This window comes from Pseudochaenichthys georgianus, chromosome 7, assembly GCF_902827115.2.
Source record: "Pseudochaenichthys georgianus chromosome 7, fPseGeo1.2, whole genome shotgun sequence".
Lineage (NCBI taxonomy): Eukaryota > Metazoa > Chordata > Actinopteri > Perciformes > Channichthyidae > Pseudochaenichthys > Pseudochaenichthys georgianus.
In genome coordinates this window covers 18,782,938-18,796,469 of record NC_047509.1, presented here as the reverse complement: position 1 = coordinate 18,796,469, position 13,532 = coordinate 18,782,938, and the positions used below count along the sequence as shown (strand labels likewise).

Genomic DNA, 13,532 nt, shown 5'->3' with positions numbered 1-13,532 from the left:
CAACTTTGCTACGCTGAGGGACTCCATGATACGGGACAAGATCGTTTTTGGCGTGGAGGATAAAAAGGTCAGAGAAAGGCTGCTAAGGGAAACGGAGCTGACATGTGAAGCAGCTATAGAAATCTGCCATGCAAGCGAGCTGTCCCAAATGCAGGCAGGGGCGGATCTAGACAAATATTCATGGGGTGGCAAGAGGGTGGCAGGAGATTTTGAGGGGTGGCATCCCCTGACAGAAAATATGCTTATTTAATCGCAGTCATATCAATCAATGTTAACTTGGAAAGCCACAATATTAATATTTTAACTCAATAACATATGACATTATTGTGGCATATCGGTAAAGCCTTAAAGGTCACATGTCATGGCCATTTCCACTGATCATAATTCCATTGTTGTGGTCTACTAGAATAGATATATACTGTGCAATTTTCCAAACTCACATTGGTTTCACATACAGCATCTCTGTAAAGTATGTGTATTCACTCTCTGTCCTTAACGACTCGTTGCAGCTCTCCCCCCCTCCCTGTGAGCCCAGTGTGCTCCGATTGGTCGGGACCAGTCGGGACGTTGTGAATCGCGCTAAGCTCCGTGGAGGTGTGATTTCCTTGTTTAGCGATACACAGCGAAACACAGCCAAACTCACCCTGAGCACACACAAAGTCACAGCCGAAGTAAAAACAATAAGTGTGGCTTGATATTGAGTAAGAAAAGGTTGATAAACGCTGTGAGAATGGGTCTGCAGAGAGAATTTTCGCCGCGATCCCAACTGTCTGTTATCAGCCTGCAGTCAGGGAGGAGAGATCAGCAGAGCTGCCTGCACTGAGTGTGTGAGGAAGTCTGTGGATTGGTCAATTTGGACCAATTAGCGGGGGCTTAACGTAACGGCTCCGCGGACGTAACGTAACGGCTCCACGGATTGGTCCATTTCGTTCCGGGGACGACATGACATCATGATGTACCCGGAAGAATCAAATGGACAGTGACGTATCTCCAACGAGGCGTTTTGGGGAGGTATTTTCTGTTTTAGAGTTTTACTCCCTACATGGTGTACTTTGAGGGTTTTGACTCTGCAGACCGTTTACATGCATACAAACCTTCATAACACACAAGGGGACGGGCAATAACCGGAAAAGCATAACATGTCACCTTTAAATAGAAATATATAAGGTGGCAGACATAATGTAATGAAGTTTAACTGAACAATAACTGCAGTGTTTCCCCTATATACAAATAGTGGCGGCGCTAGTCCTCAAGAGCCTTTCTTGTGCTGGCAGACACATAGAAACAAATTGGTGGGGCGCACTTCGCACACACTAAAATATTTCACTATGCTGGGCCCACGTGCCTTAGCACCACTGCTATGACTCCATCCTAGGGGAAACACTGAACTGAATGAGTTTGTTTCACTCTTAGACCAGCAGGGGTACCAAATATATGCAGACTGCTGCAGTCAGTACATTCATTAACTGTCTCAGATGTTTGTCTGAATGAATATGATACTAATAACAATCATATTATTCCTATCAGCTGTCAATCACTGTTATGATTCACATATTCATTATTGAATAAACTATATTTTTTGGAGGAGTTAATGATGAATGTTCCTCAAGATGCTTGCTCACCCTCCTTCAAATTTGAAAGACAAGTAATTATATCATGTATTAAAATTCAAAAGATTCAAAGGAACAGTTCAGTGCCCCACGACTTCACTGCAAACAGTTACAACCTGGACTTTACATCAGAAAGAACAAACATTAAAGAAGTGACTAACTGCATCAGTTAGGGTTAAAAAAACGTGTATTCAGCTAAAACATATACATCGCTGCAGTTATTATCTAGTAGAAGGTCCTTACTGGCCTAGTTAAATCAAAGTGGTTACTTTCTGTTGGCTGGGCAGTGTAGTTTTACACACCGTCTTATTCGACTTTTTCAGGACTTAAAACTGTTTTTTGGGGGCAGACCCCCACAAAGAAAATAAATATATACACACATACAAGGTCATCATCTTAACAGTTTGTTATGCTCATCGAGTCACCCATGAGCAGAGCATCAAGTTGGCATGCCTATTACAGCTGAATGCGGCGATTACCATCTTGTTCAGCAAATCGCCTCACAAACGGATTAAGATCTAAAGCTTTAGTGCGTTTTAATTCAATGCTGAGTACAGCCCCACTGATAGTCTCTTCTCTGTAATTGTAGACCGCAAATACCTCATTCCTTCCGTCTACTTGAGTCCGAATGCTTCTTGTTTTGCGCCGTACCCCCGTTCACATGAAATCGCCGCCAGTCATATTTCCAAGCTCGCGCCAGGGCCGGGGGAGGGGTTACAAGGCTCGCGTCTTGTGCTGCACTCACTTGCACTCGGACATTAGAGACTTTCTCTCATAAATGTCCGATGAGCCACAACTTTTCTTTCAAAACAAAGATGCCAACTGGGGTGGCAAGGCTATTTTTTAGGGTGGCAGTTGCCACCCCATGCCACCCCGGTAGATCCGCCCCTGAATGCAGGTCAGGACTTTCAGCGAGATGGCGGGCGCGGCTAACGTGAGTGATGGCGCAGCAGTTGGTACGATCTCCAGCCAAGGCAAATGGCGCGCACAGACGCGGCCTACACAGCGGTCGGAAGAAAAAGAAGGGACATTCAGCTGTAAGCGCTGCGGCTCGAAGCACAAACCACGACAGTGTCCGGCATTTGGTAAGCAATGCTCTAATTGCCAGGGCCAGAACCATTTTGCTAAGCAGTGCTTCTCAAAAGGAAATGAGAGGAAGAAAGGAAAGTCTGTAAACATAGTGGAAGACGATGATTTAAGTGAGACATTTTTTGTTGGCATGGTGAACTGTGAAACTGAGCAAAAAGAGGTTAATGCAATCAGAAAAGACAAATGGATAGCTCCACTGATGATTAACGGGACAATAACTATGAAACTGGATACTGGTGCAAAAGCAAACCTGATGAGCCTGTCTGACATCAAGGCAATGAAAGATAAGCCACAAATGAAAAAAGAACACAGGCACTAAAAGATTATAATGGAAAGAAAATCAACAGTTTGGGCGTGTGCATATTAAAGGTAACCTCAAAAGGTAAAGTGCACTCCCTACTTTTCTCTGTTGTCGCTGATGGACTTGATTCACTGCTGAGTGATAAAGCATGTGAAGATTTGGAACTTGTCAAGAGAGTGTATTGCATCAACACAACTGTGAGTACACCAAATAACTCAATTGATTGTATAGTACAGAGTTATGCAGATGTGTTTAAGGGTGTTGGTATGTTGCCCTTCACATACAAAATCCAGCTCAAAGAAAATGCACAGCCAGTTGTGCATGCAAGAAGAGTTCCAGCGCCACTCAGAGATCGCTTAAAGAAAGAGCTCGACAGAATGACAATGCTCGGAGTGATAAAAAAAGTTGAGGAGCCAACAGACTGGGTTAACTCGATGGTCTGTGTAAAGAAGAAAAGTGGTGATTTAAGAGTGTGTATGGACCCAAAAGATCTTAATGAAAACATCAAGCGTGAACATTATCAGATACCCAAGCGTGAGGAAATCACAAGTGAAATGGCAGGTGCCAGCTTCTTCACAAAGCTTGATGCGTCTCAAGGCTTTTGGCAGCTGAAACTGGATGAAAGCAGCACCAAATATTGCACCTTTAATACACCATTCGGCAGATATTGCTTCCTCAGACTGCCCTTTGGGATCATCTCAGCATCCGAAATATTTCACAGAGCGATGGAGCACATTATTGAGGGGCTAGACGGTATTCGAGCATATGTTGATGACATCATTGTGTGGGGCTCTACACTACAAGAACACAATGAGAAGCTAAAAAAGGTGCTGTAGCGCATACACAAGTATGGACTCAAGCTTAACAAGAGCAAATGCGAGTTTGGAGTTCAAGAAGTTGTCTTTCTCGGAGACAAGCTCTCTGCACAAGGTGTACAAGCTGACCAAGAAAAGATCAGAGCCATACAGGATATGCCAAGGCCCACGGACAAGACAGGTGTACTTCGCATTATGGGGATGGTCAACTTCATAGGTAAATTTATTCCAAACCTATCTGCAAAGACATCTTGCATCCGTGAGCTCCTGCACAAAGAAAATGAGTTTAAATGGATAGTCAAACATGAGCAAGAGTGGAAAACACTCAGACAGACACTCACAACTGCACCTGTATTGACATTCTTTGACCCAACAAAGAAGATTAAAGTTTCAACAGATGCTTCAAAGGATGGAATAGGCGCAGTGCTCCTACAAGTTGAAGGCGAGCATTGGAAACCAGTGGCCTATGCATCCAGGTCAATGACACAGACTGAGTGCAGATATGCTCAACTAGAATAGAATGTCTGGGACTGGTTTATGGCTTGGAGAAGTTCCACAGCTAAGTTTATGGCCTACCTTCATTCACAGTAGAGACAGATCATCGTCCACTTGTATCCATCATTAAAAATAATTTAAGTGAAATGACACCAAGGATACAGCGTCTCATGATGAAGATGCAGAGATATGACTTTGAGCTGATCTACACACCTGGAAAGTACCTGATACTTGCTGACGCTCTCTCACGAGCACCTACAGTGGATTATGTGAGTACAACTAAAGAGGATGTGAAAAGTCATGTGAACATGGTGTCTGCTGCTCTTCCTGTATCAGACACAAAGTCCAGACAGATAGCTGAAGAAACAGCAAAAGACACAGAGCTGCAGTGTGTCATTGCAAATATGCTAAATGGATCTATAGGCCCTGGCTGCGGAACGCGGTGGGTCGGATGTGGGCGGGGCTCGACGTCCGATGGGCGGGGTGTATGGATATCCTAATGACACAAACAGCATCATCTGCTGGACAACTACAATAAGTACAAATACAAATCGGCACTCGACTAAATATAATTAATCTGCACTCGACTAAATATAATTTAAAAACTAAATATAAAAACTTCATACTAATTAAATGCATGAATGTATTTAAATATGTGGTATAAAAAGTCATATTTTCTATATTAGTGTATTTAAGTTCATTATTTAATATTTGTTTTAATTGATATATTAGTGTATTTAAGTATATTATTTAATATTTGTTTTAATTGATTATTCATTTAGTCAGTTCTGTGCATACTCATATCTAGTCCATATATTTCAAATGATACATTGCACTGCATTTCATAGAATGATAGAAAAAGCATTTATTATTTAGAACATTTATCATATAATAGAACAATCATTAAGATAACAGAACCGAAAAAGCAAATACAGTAAATATAAAAACCAAACCAAGTATACAAAAAAAAAAATCTATACAACAGTGAAAGGCTTTGCTGATGCAAACATTCAACCGCGCTCTTCAAAACAGGCATTAAATAGTCCGACTCAAATTTGAACCTGAACATAAATGGGTCCATCCTGTCTTCCCAGCTGTCTTCGTCCCGCAGGTTGCTGGCTTCACCAAGGTTATGGAGAGCTGCTTCTCTGTCCAGTGGGGCAATGGAAAGAATTTGTGGCAGGATGACTTTATCTCCCATATTCTTTGCAGAGCACCACTGAGATGCCGCCATAGCACTACTTATAAAGGGGTGCTTCTCCTAGGAAGAAGATAAATAGTTTATGCATTGCTACTACACTGTACATTTACTATTCTTATAGTGCTGCTGCTGATTTGCAACAAGATGCTTTGAATGTGTAATTATGACGCACACAACTTGCACATGCAACACTATCTAAATCAGTGGTACAAAATATTTTCAGCCATTTTTACCAGTCGCTGCAGAAGAACAGAAGGAAGTGCTGTGAATTTCATGTAAGGTATAACAGATAGCATATCATGTACTCCATCCTCCTCTTCAGAGCTGACAAGAATTTCTGCAGCCGTCTTTGCCAGTGGGTCCTTTTTCTGGAAGACACCAGATAAAAGGAATTACTACTGCATGATAAAACAGTTGTACTTGCATCATGACACATTGCCCCATTGAATAAGAGGTGGAAGCAACAAACTGTATGGCTGTGGGGCACATCCATGGAGATGTTAAGTAGTAAATTACAGTCTACCTACCCATCCAAAGTCGCTGCAGAATGCCATTTCCTTTACGACTTTACTTCTTTTGGGTGGGTCATCATGATTACTTACCCTGGGACTTTCTTCGCAGTCTTCCCTCTCCAGTCGTCTTTTGGATGATCTTCTGCCTTCGAATCTATCAGTGACAACAAGTGATATGGGAATTGTTAACAAACATAACTGGTTTATTGTTTAATTTAATTTTTTTTTTTTTTTTGCCCTCATAAGACATAAAAACAATACAATAAAAGATTCAAGATGACACATGCAAAACATTTGTCACGGTAAGAATACTTACGTCACGGGGAAGTTGTCAATGAGTAGCATGCACCACCATCTCCTTAAATGCTCCATGTCCAACTGTGCAAAAAAAGATGCATATTAAAATGAAAAGGGAACACCACAAGGACTGATCAAAAGTGTATCTCTGTGGCCTACCTCACTGAAATCAAAAGCTGACTCCATCACAAAGTAGAGGGCATACTGTTCAAGAGTAAAAAAAACATTACACACTAATTGCAAAACTGTAAAGAAAAGATTGCTAAATTCATCAGATGAGCCATACCATGAGCACAAACACCCCACAGTTGTTGGAGGCCCGTTGTCTTGGTATGCCCTATTTCATGAAGAAGGTGAGATTATATACATTATATACACATATACACACACACAGTGTAGGAATCCAGGAATCAAACTCAATTAGTGTGCATCATAATTACTAACTTGAATGTCGTTTGCACAGAATTCTCTCCAGGGTCCAGGTGACACAAGCAGAGCAACTTGTCTAATGGGGGATAACACACAGCTGTTTAGACACGGACATTCAAGAAAATTGAAAACTGGAACATATAACTGGTTGAATATTGTCAAACTGGTGGAACCACCAACTTTTGAACACTGTAGAACTGCAGAACCACCAACAGTGGAATAATGCCGAACAGGTTGGCCAAGAGCTTGATTTTAAGGAAACAAACAGAAAAGAAAGCTTATAAATGGGTGGTAACAGAACATTCACATTTTAAATGTCTTATGCTCAGTTTCAGTCCAATCTTGTATTCAATAACATGTCAATTTATGCTTGAGGTCATCTTTTAAATCTAAAACTGAACACAGAGCCATAGACAAAAATAATACAAATATAAGAACAGAACCTTAAAACTGAACATAATTTATGTGCTTAAAAACCTCAATGTTTCCATTTGGCTTTCATCACGGAAGCCAGTGCCATTTAGGGAATCTAAAGAAAGATCTCCCTTTCTTGTGGCTTCATTATCTACAAAATAGTTACCACAGCAAATAGAACACACAATTACAAAATTTGAGCAGAAATACTTATCTTAATTTTGAAATTACAGTAACAGTATAAGAAGATGTTATACTTTATTGATGAAATTAGTAATATTTTGTGTTTAGCTTGAAATACAGATAAGTAAATTCATATCACTGACACATATTGTCCAATGCCCTGGGCGCCACACAGGAACCAGAATCCACTGGAAATCATCTGCTTTATCCTTGTGAGAGATGGTAAAATTAATAGTTTACATTCAGTGATTCTCATATGATTCCAGCAAATATAATAATGATAATACGCATAAGTACCGGGAGATGCTGTTCAGGATTCTGCAACATAGGTATAAACCAAGTGTGAGCGACATAGCTGTTTGCCGAGAACACTTTGATGCCCTGTAAGACAGTTGTTATTTCAGTCCAGAAAAGATTATAAACAGAAGGGGATACATTTATATTGGAAAAGGTATGCAACTTCACTATCTGGTCATTGGCCAGCTTCTCTATGACATTGAGGCAGCTGTTTAGGATCTGTAAAAGAAGAGGAAAATGGCAACATTGCCTACATTTGTACTGATAAAATAACAACACTTTGTCTATGCATTATTTCCATACTTACCATCCCTTCAACATCCTGTGGTCGTCCCAAAGTCCAAAAGTCAGTGCGTGTAAGGATCTGGTTGTTTACATAGGCAAGGCGTTCATCTGGGCTTCCTCTGCTGTCCAATACCTGTGTGCAGAGGGTGTGAGCATATTAAGGAAATAATTGTTTTTCCGCATCCCGGAGAATAACTGCTCAGCACACTGGCTGTTAATGTGCCCAGCAAGCTCTGGAACAAGTTCAATTCTCCGAAGGAGATCCCTGTCATCTTTGCTGTTGCATTGATGGAAAACATCAAGCAAAGCATAATGATCAGACGATCCAGTGATTGGATGGCAGTCCTTGTCCTCTTCCTCTTTCCTGTGCTTAAGCCATGCCAAATCTACCCTAAGCTTCCTCTCTGCAGCCAGTTTGATGTTCTCTGGTGAGGGATGAAGTAACCTCCCCTCATGTGGATGGAAGGGAGGATCCAGTGGTTGTCGGCAGTTGGCATGACTGGCCAGCCCCCTTGCGTAGTCATACACTGTAACATTTGGAAAATGTTTCCATGACAGAAGCATGTCGGTGAAGTCTCTGGGACTCTCAGCTCTGAGATTAAACTTTACAGAATACACGACTCCACATGGGCACATTACTACAGCCCAACCACCTAGAAAGAAAGAAAAATCCTCAGTAAACTTGGTAAAATGGTAATCATGCAATTTGATTTAGACAAGCTAGCATAAGACATAATTATGTGCTGATGGGATCACTAACCAGAGGCACCCCAGACTTTCTCAAACACTTTATTATATGTCGTCCTGCTGGCCATTTTCTCACGAAGACGAAGGACAAGGTCCATCTTAGAGCCCTTGCTGTCGAGGCCACACTGCTTACATAGAGCCCTAACCTCTGCTACCTATTGTGACATGAAAAGTAGATGCATCTGACTCGCATTACATTTAAAATGGTATCAGGTAGGTAGATAGAGGTTCTGGATCTACCTTTAGGTTTAACACCTCATCAGCCAGTCGCTCTTCTGTCACCCGCTCGTCCGCATCAGTGGAGACATCTGGCACATGGATCTTGGCATACTCCGTGTTGAACACAATATCTGACCGTCTGGTATGCTGTCCAATCCACGGTGCCCAGTTTTGATAACTTGGACGGACAATGAAAGGATTCTTGCCGTCACCTGAAATATATGTCAAACATTTAAGTATATAAAGTCTAATTTACTTTTTTCCATAGAATCATAACTTCCAGGATGCATTAGCAAATTGCCCTAGATTGTGTGATCTAGTGTTGAAATACCATTTCACAGCATTTCCTTGCTTTAAAACTGATGATACAGATAACTTACTAGGGTAGAAACCACGGCTTAGGATTTCCATAGTCACTGCATCCCAGAAGTCTTTCACATTGACTCTACCATCATACTGCTGAGGTGGATTTTGGATTTCACTGACTGAGAAGAAAATCAGTTGAATGAAACTGAAAATGTTAAACCAAAACTGAACAAAACACGATAAACCACTGCTACAACACTTTTAAAAAGCTTTGAGATCTTGCAATGTATTTTAGTTATTATTGACTTATTTCTATTGTATAGAAAATTCAACTCAGTTAAGCATTTTACCAGGCATACTGAAAACGCCCTTCTTATGAAGATCCATGACAACTGTTGCAGGGTGATACCCACAGGAAACACAGGCATATGTGTAGTCATGTTCAGAGAGGGCTTCAAAGGAGAGATACGCCTGTAGCACCTTCTCCTTGTTAGAGAAGGACTCTCCCTCAGTTGCCTCAATAATCCCAATTACACGGCTAACTGCAGTGTGGGTCTGAGAAAAGAGGAAGAGACATTTTTAAGTAGAGCTGCAACAATAGATCGATTAGTCAACTATTCAATTAATCGCCAACTATTTTGATAATCAATTAATTGGAGTCATCTTAAAAAAAAAAGCTGATTCCAGCTTCTTAAATGTGAATATTTTCTGCTTTCTTTAGTCCTCTGACAGTAACCTGAATATCTTTGGGTTGTGGACAAAACAAGACATTTGAGGACATCACCTTGAGCTTTGGGAAACACTGATCAACATTTTTCACAATTCTTTGACATTTTATAGACCAAACAACTGTTGAAAATGATCGATAGATTAATCAACAATGAAAATAATCATTAGTTGCAGCCCTATTTTTCAGCATAAAGTCGATTGTAAAATCAATAAATCTGAAATAACCTTTTGTTCTGCCGATACAAATTTGCCTGTTTTGATTACGTAGATACTGTGTATACTGATAGAAATCAAAAAGCCTAACCTGTAATGCATTTCTTAAAGTAAGGCACAAATGTAGAGAGAGCATCATGTGGTTATCGAAATTGTGGATTCCATCCTGCCACTCCTGATAGCGGTAGACCATACCGCCACTGGGACATGTCTTTTTGTATGTCGATATGCCTGAAAGTGCAAATGTAGCATACATGTCATATAAAAATACATTATGTGAATTGTGTTTCAGCAATACACTTTAAAGCAAAAATTGCTATCGCTAGTTATCAAGTAGGCTACAGCATCCATGCAATGTCACTGACCTTCAACTATGCCAGAGCATGTTAAAATCCTCGCTTTACTGGTGATCAACTGGGGGTCGCTGAGGACACTCTGTTCAACACATTCCTTGCAAGTGACCTCAGCAGGAACAAGATGCTTAGGAAATCCAAGTGAAGCCTTTGCATTTCTGGAGTTTGCAACCAGTGTCACGGGAAGTTCAGGTGGTATTTTTTTGTGAGACATGATGTATTTCAAAATCCTTTCAATACCTCTGTCAGTGATTGGGTAATTTTCTTTGTCAGAGTGCATCAGTTGGCCTTCATTCAGTGAAGAGTTCTCTTCTGTACTCTTAACTCTTTTGAATAGGTCCCTCCTTGTCTCAAAAAGATGCCATTTGCCGATAGCCTTGTGGATGCATGACTTTTTGGAAATCGTACAAGGGCAATGCCAAGTGTTTTTCTTTGTGTCATATGCCACAACTACCCTTCCAAGCTTGCTGTAGTATGACACTGAAGGTTCAAAAACAGAGATATGCAACTTTGTCTGGGGTCCACCAACAGTTAGAAGAGCTGATAGGGGTGCATCCTCCACTTTAGCATCTTCTTGTTTCTTTAAAAGTTCTTTTTTTACGATTTCCCCCAAACCAATGGTTTTGAACCATTACACACAGTTCCTTTTCAGTCAGAGCAACATTTGGTACATTGGCACGAGGACAAAAGCACAAGGACCGAATGTGGTGACATTCAAATGGGAAGAGACCGCTTCTAAATGCAAAGTCTGCATTTAAATTACACTGATCAACCTCACACTCTGACCTCTGTGTTTGTGACCAAGTATTTTTGATGACATGAACTGGGGTTGCTGGGCCGTGGAAAGACTTCTCCACAGCAAAGATCCCTCTTTTAACATCTACACACTGTGACCTGAGATAACGGTCTTCAGAAATGTTGTCCAAATGATCTGTGTGTTTCCTTCTTATATGAGTTCTCAAATTTGTTTTCTTCAATTCCAAATTACATTGCTCATATTTAACAACGTCTCTTTTTTTGTGTTGCCAAGCAAGAGGAAGATCTGTGGGCTTCTTTGCATGTGCAAAAGGAGGTGGCTGGGCAATTGCCTCCCTGCCTTGCAGTGTTTCGACTGCCACTGGAGTTTTGACTTTCGGTGGGGCCACTGGAGTCTGCAAGTTACCTTGCGGTGTCTTGACTTTCGGTGGGGCCACTGGAGTCTGCAAGTTACCTTGCGGTAGGGCTGTGCAATTAATCGTATTTTAATCGCGATTACGATTATGGCTTGCGACGATTATGAAAACAGCATAATTGACAAAATACGATTATTTTTGCTGGGTGCGCTTTCGCCCCTCCCTAAAAGCCCACTCGGCCACGTGGGAGTGACATGTGTTGTGAGTGTTCAGCGCGAGCGAAGATGTCAGAACAAGAGCAGCAACTCGTTAAAAAGAAGGGTAAACACATTTCCACTATTTGGCTTTCAGGAGTCCGACGTGGAGCAAAACAAAGTACAGTGCAGGATTTGTTACCAGGTTGTGTTGGCACCACACGCTAACACAACCAATCTCTTTAATCATCTGAAATACAACCACAAAGTGCAATACGACCGGGCATTAATACAACAAAAAGCAGATGCCCGCTCGACTTCATCCACCACATCATCACAGTCATCGATTCAGGACGCATTGTACAGAGCAACGGCCTATGCGACGAGCTCGCAGAGACACAGAGATATTACAGGTGCCATTACATTTCACATCGCTAAAGAAATGTGCCCAGTTAGCACTGTTGGCAACCAGGGCTTCAAGCAACTTGTCAACATGTTGGACAAGCGTTACGCGATGCCGTCTCGGTATTATTTCAGCAGGTCTGCGCTGCCTGCACTATATGACAAATGCCGTGGGGAAGTTGAGAGAGATGTGGCTTCAGCTGACTACTTTGCTACCACAACAGACCTATGGTCTAGCCGAGGGGTGCTCAACCAGTCGATCGCGAGATGTGTCTAAAAATAGAACAACAATATTCTGTTTTATCGTTAATGTCCTGTAACATAATCTTCCTGTGCCAGAATAATGCACTTGAACGCATCAAAGCTTTGTGATTGGCCGGCGTCACCCCATGTGTCGGGGCGTGGCTGAGGGTCTTTAGTACAGGTGGCTTGTCACCTGCCTGCGCTCATCTCTGAAACCAGACCATGTAAACAGGCTGGTGTTTCTTGCAAACAATCTTTAAGAGATGACATGAGCAGCCCTACCAGCATTTGCCACGGTGGCCTAAACATTTTTATTTGGTCTTAAATTGTAGTTCAACATTTATTTCCTGTTACTTCTGGACCATGACGGTTGGCCAGCCTTCAACGTTTAACTGAGTGGAATAATGAATATGTTTTACCAAAATGTTGGCTATATGTTAAGGAGTTTTCAGTAGGTTGTGACAGTGCACTGCAACATATTTGATTTAATTTATTTTGGTCTAATTTATTTTTATTTATCATATTAATAATATATGTTTAGTATGGTTTTGGAAGTGCGCTCCAACATATTTGTTGATCTTGTTTATTGGTAAAATATTATTTGTTTTAAAGTTCAATAAAGGGTCAATGAATAATCGTCAAAATAATCGTGATATCAATTATTGACCCAAATAATCGTGATTATGATTTTTGCCATAATCGCACAGCCCTACCTTGCGGTGTCTTGACTTTCGGTGGTGCCACTGGAGTCTGCAAGTTACCTTGCGGTGTCTTGACTTTCGGTGGTGCCACCGGAGTCTGCAGGTTACCTTGCGGGGTCTTGACTGTCAGTGGTGCCACCGGAGTCTGCAGGTTACCTTGCGGTGTCTTGATTGTCTGTGGTGCCACCAGAGTTTGCAGGGTTCCAGTTATTGTATTGTCCAACACACTGTGACTCGAGAGGTGCTTGGTGATTTGGTCTCTTCTGATTAGTGTAGCTGGACAATAGCAACAGTGGAAGTGCGTAGTTGAGCAGCACTTCAGACCACATCTAGCAATGGTGAACTCTGAAATAAGTTAAAAAACAATAGTGGGTAATATAAACAC

General features: G+C 41.4%; 1 protein-coding gene across 1 annotated transcript; it reads right to left on the bottom strand.

Annotated features, from left to right (window-relative positions):
* Positions 1-5,150: 5,150 nt before the first annotated feature.
* On the bottom strand, positions 5,151-7,245 carry LOC117449994 (uncharacterized). Its single transcript, XM_071203618.1, has 9 exons — positions 7,227-7,245; positions 6,930-6,994; positions 6,765-6,825; positions 6,607-6,657; positions 6,480-6,524; positions 6,340-6,401; positions 6,114-6,177; positions 5,745-5,879; positions 5,151-5,571 (listed from the first exon to the last, which is right to left on the bottom strand). Exons 4-9 carry the CDS (start codon positions 6,607-6,609, stop codon positions 5,179-5,181), a joined length of 702 nt encoding a protein of 233 aa, XP_071059719.1. The 5' UTR covers positions 6,610-6,657; positions 6,765-6,825; positions 6,930-6,994; positions 7,227-7,245; the 3' UTR covers positions 5,151-5,178.
* Positions 7,246-13,532: the final 6,287 nt, after the last annotated feature.

Bases quoted from the DNA above. Each gene is read 5' to 3' on its own strand.
- LOC117449994 (XM_071203618.1), bottom strand. The intron at 6,402-6,479 runs GTAGGCCACAGA...TTTTTTGCACAG, and splicing joins CAGCTTTTGATTTCAGTGAG to TTGGACATGGAGCATTTAAG. The intron at 5,880-6,113 runs GTAAGTAATCAT...GGTGTCTTCCAG, and splicing joins ACTGCGAAGAAAGTCCCAGG to AAAAAGGACCCACTGGCAAA.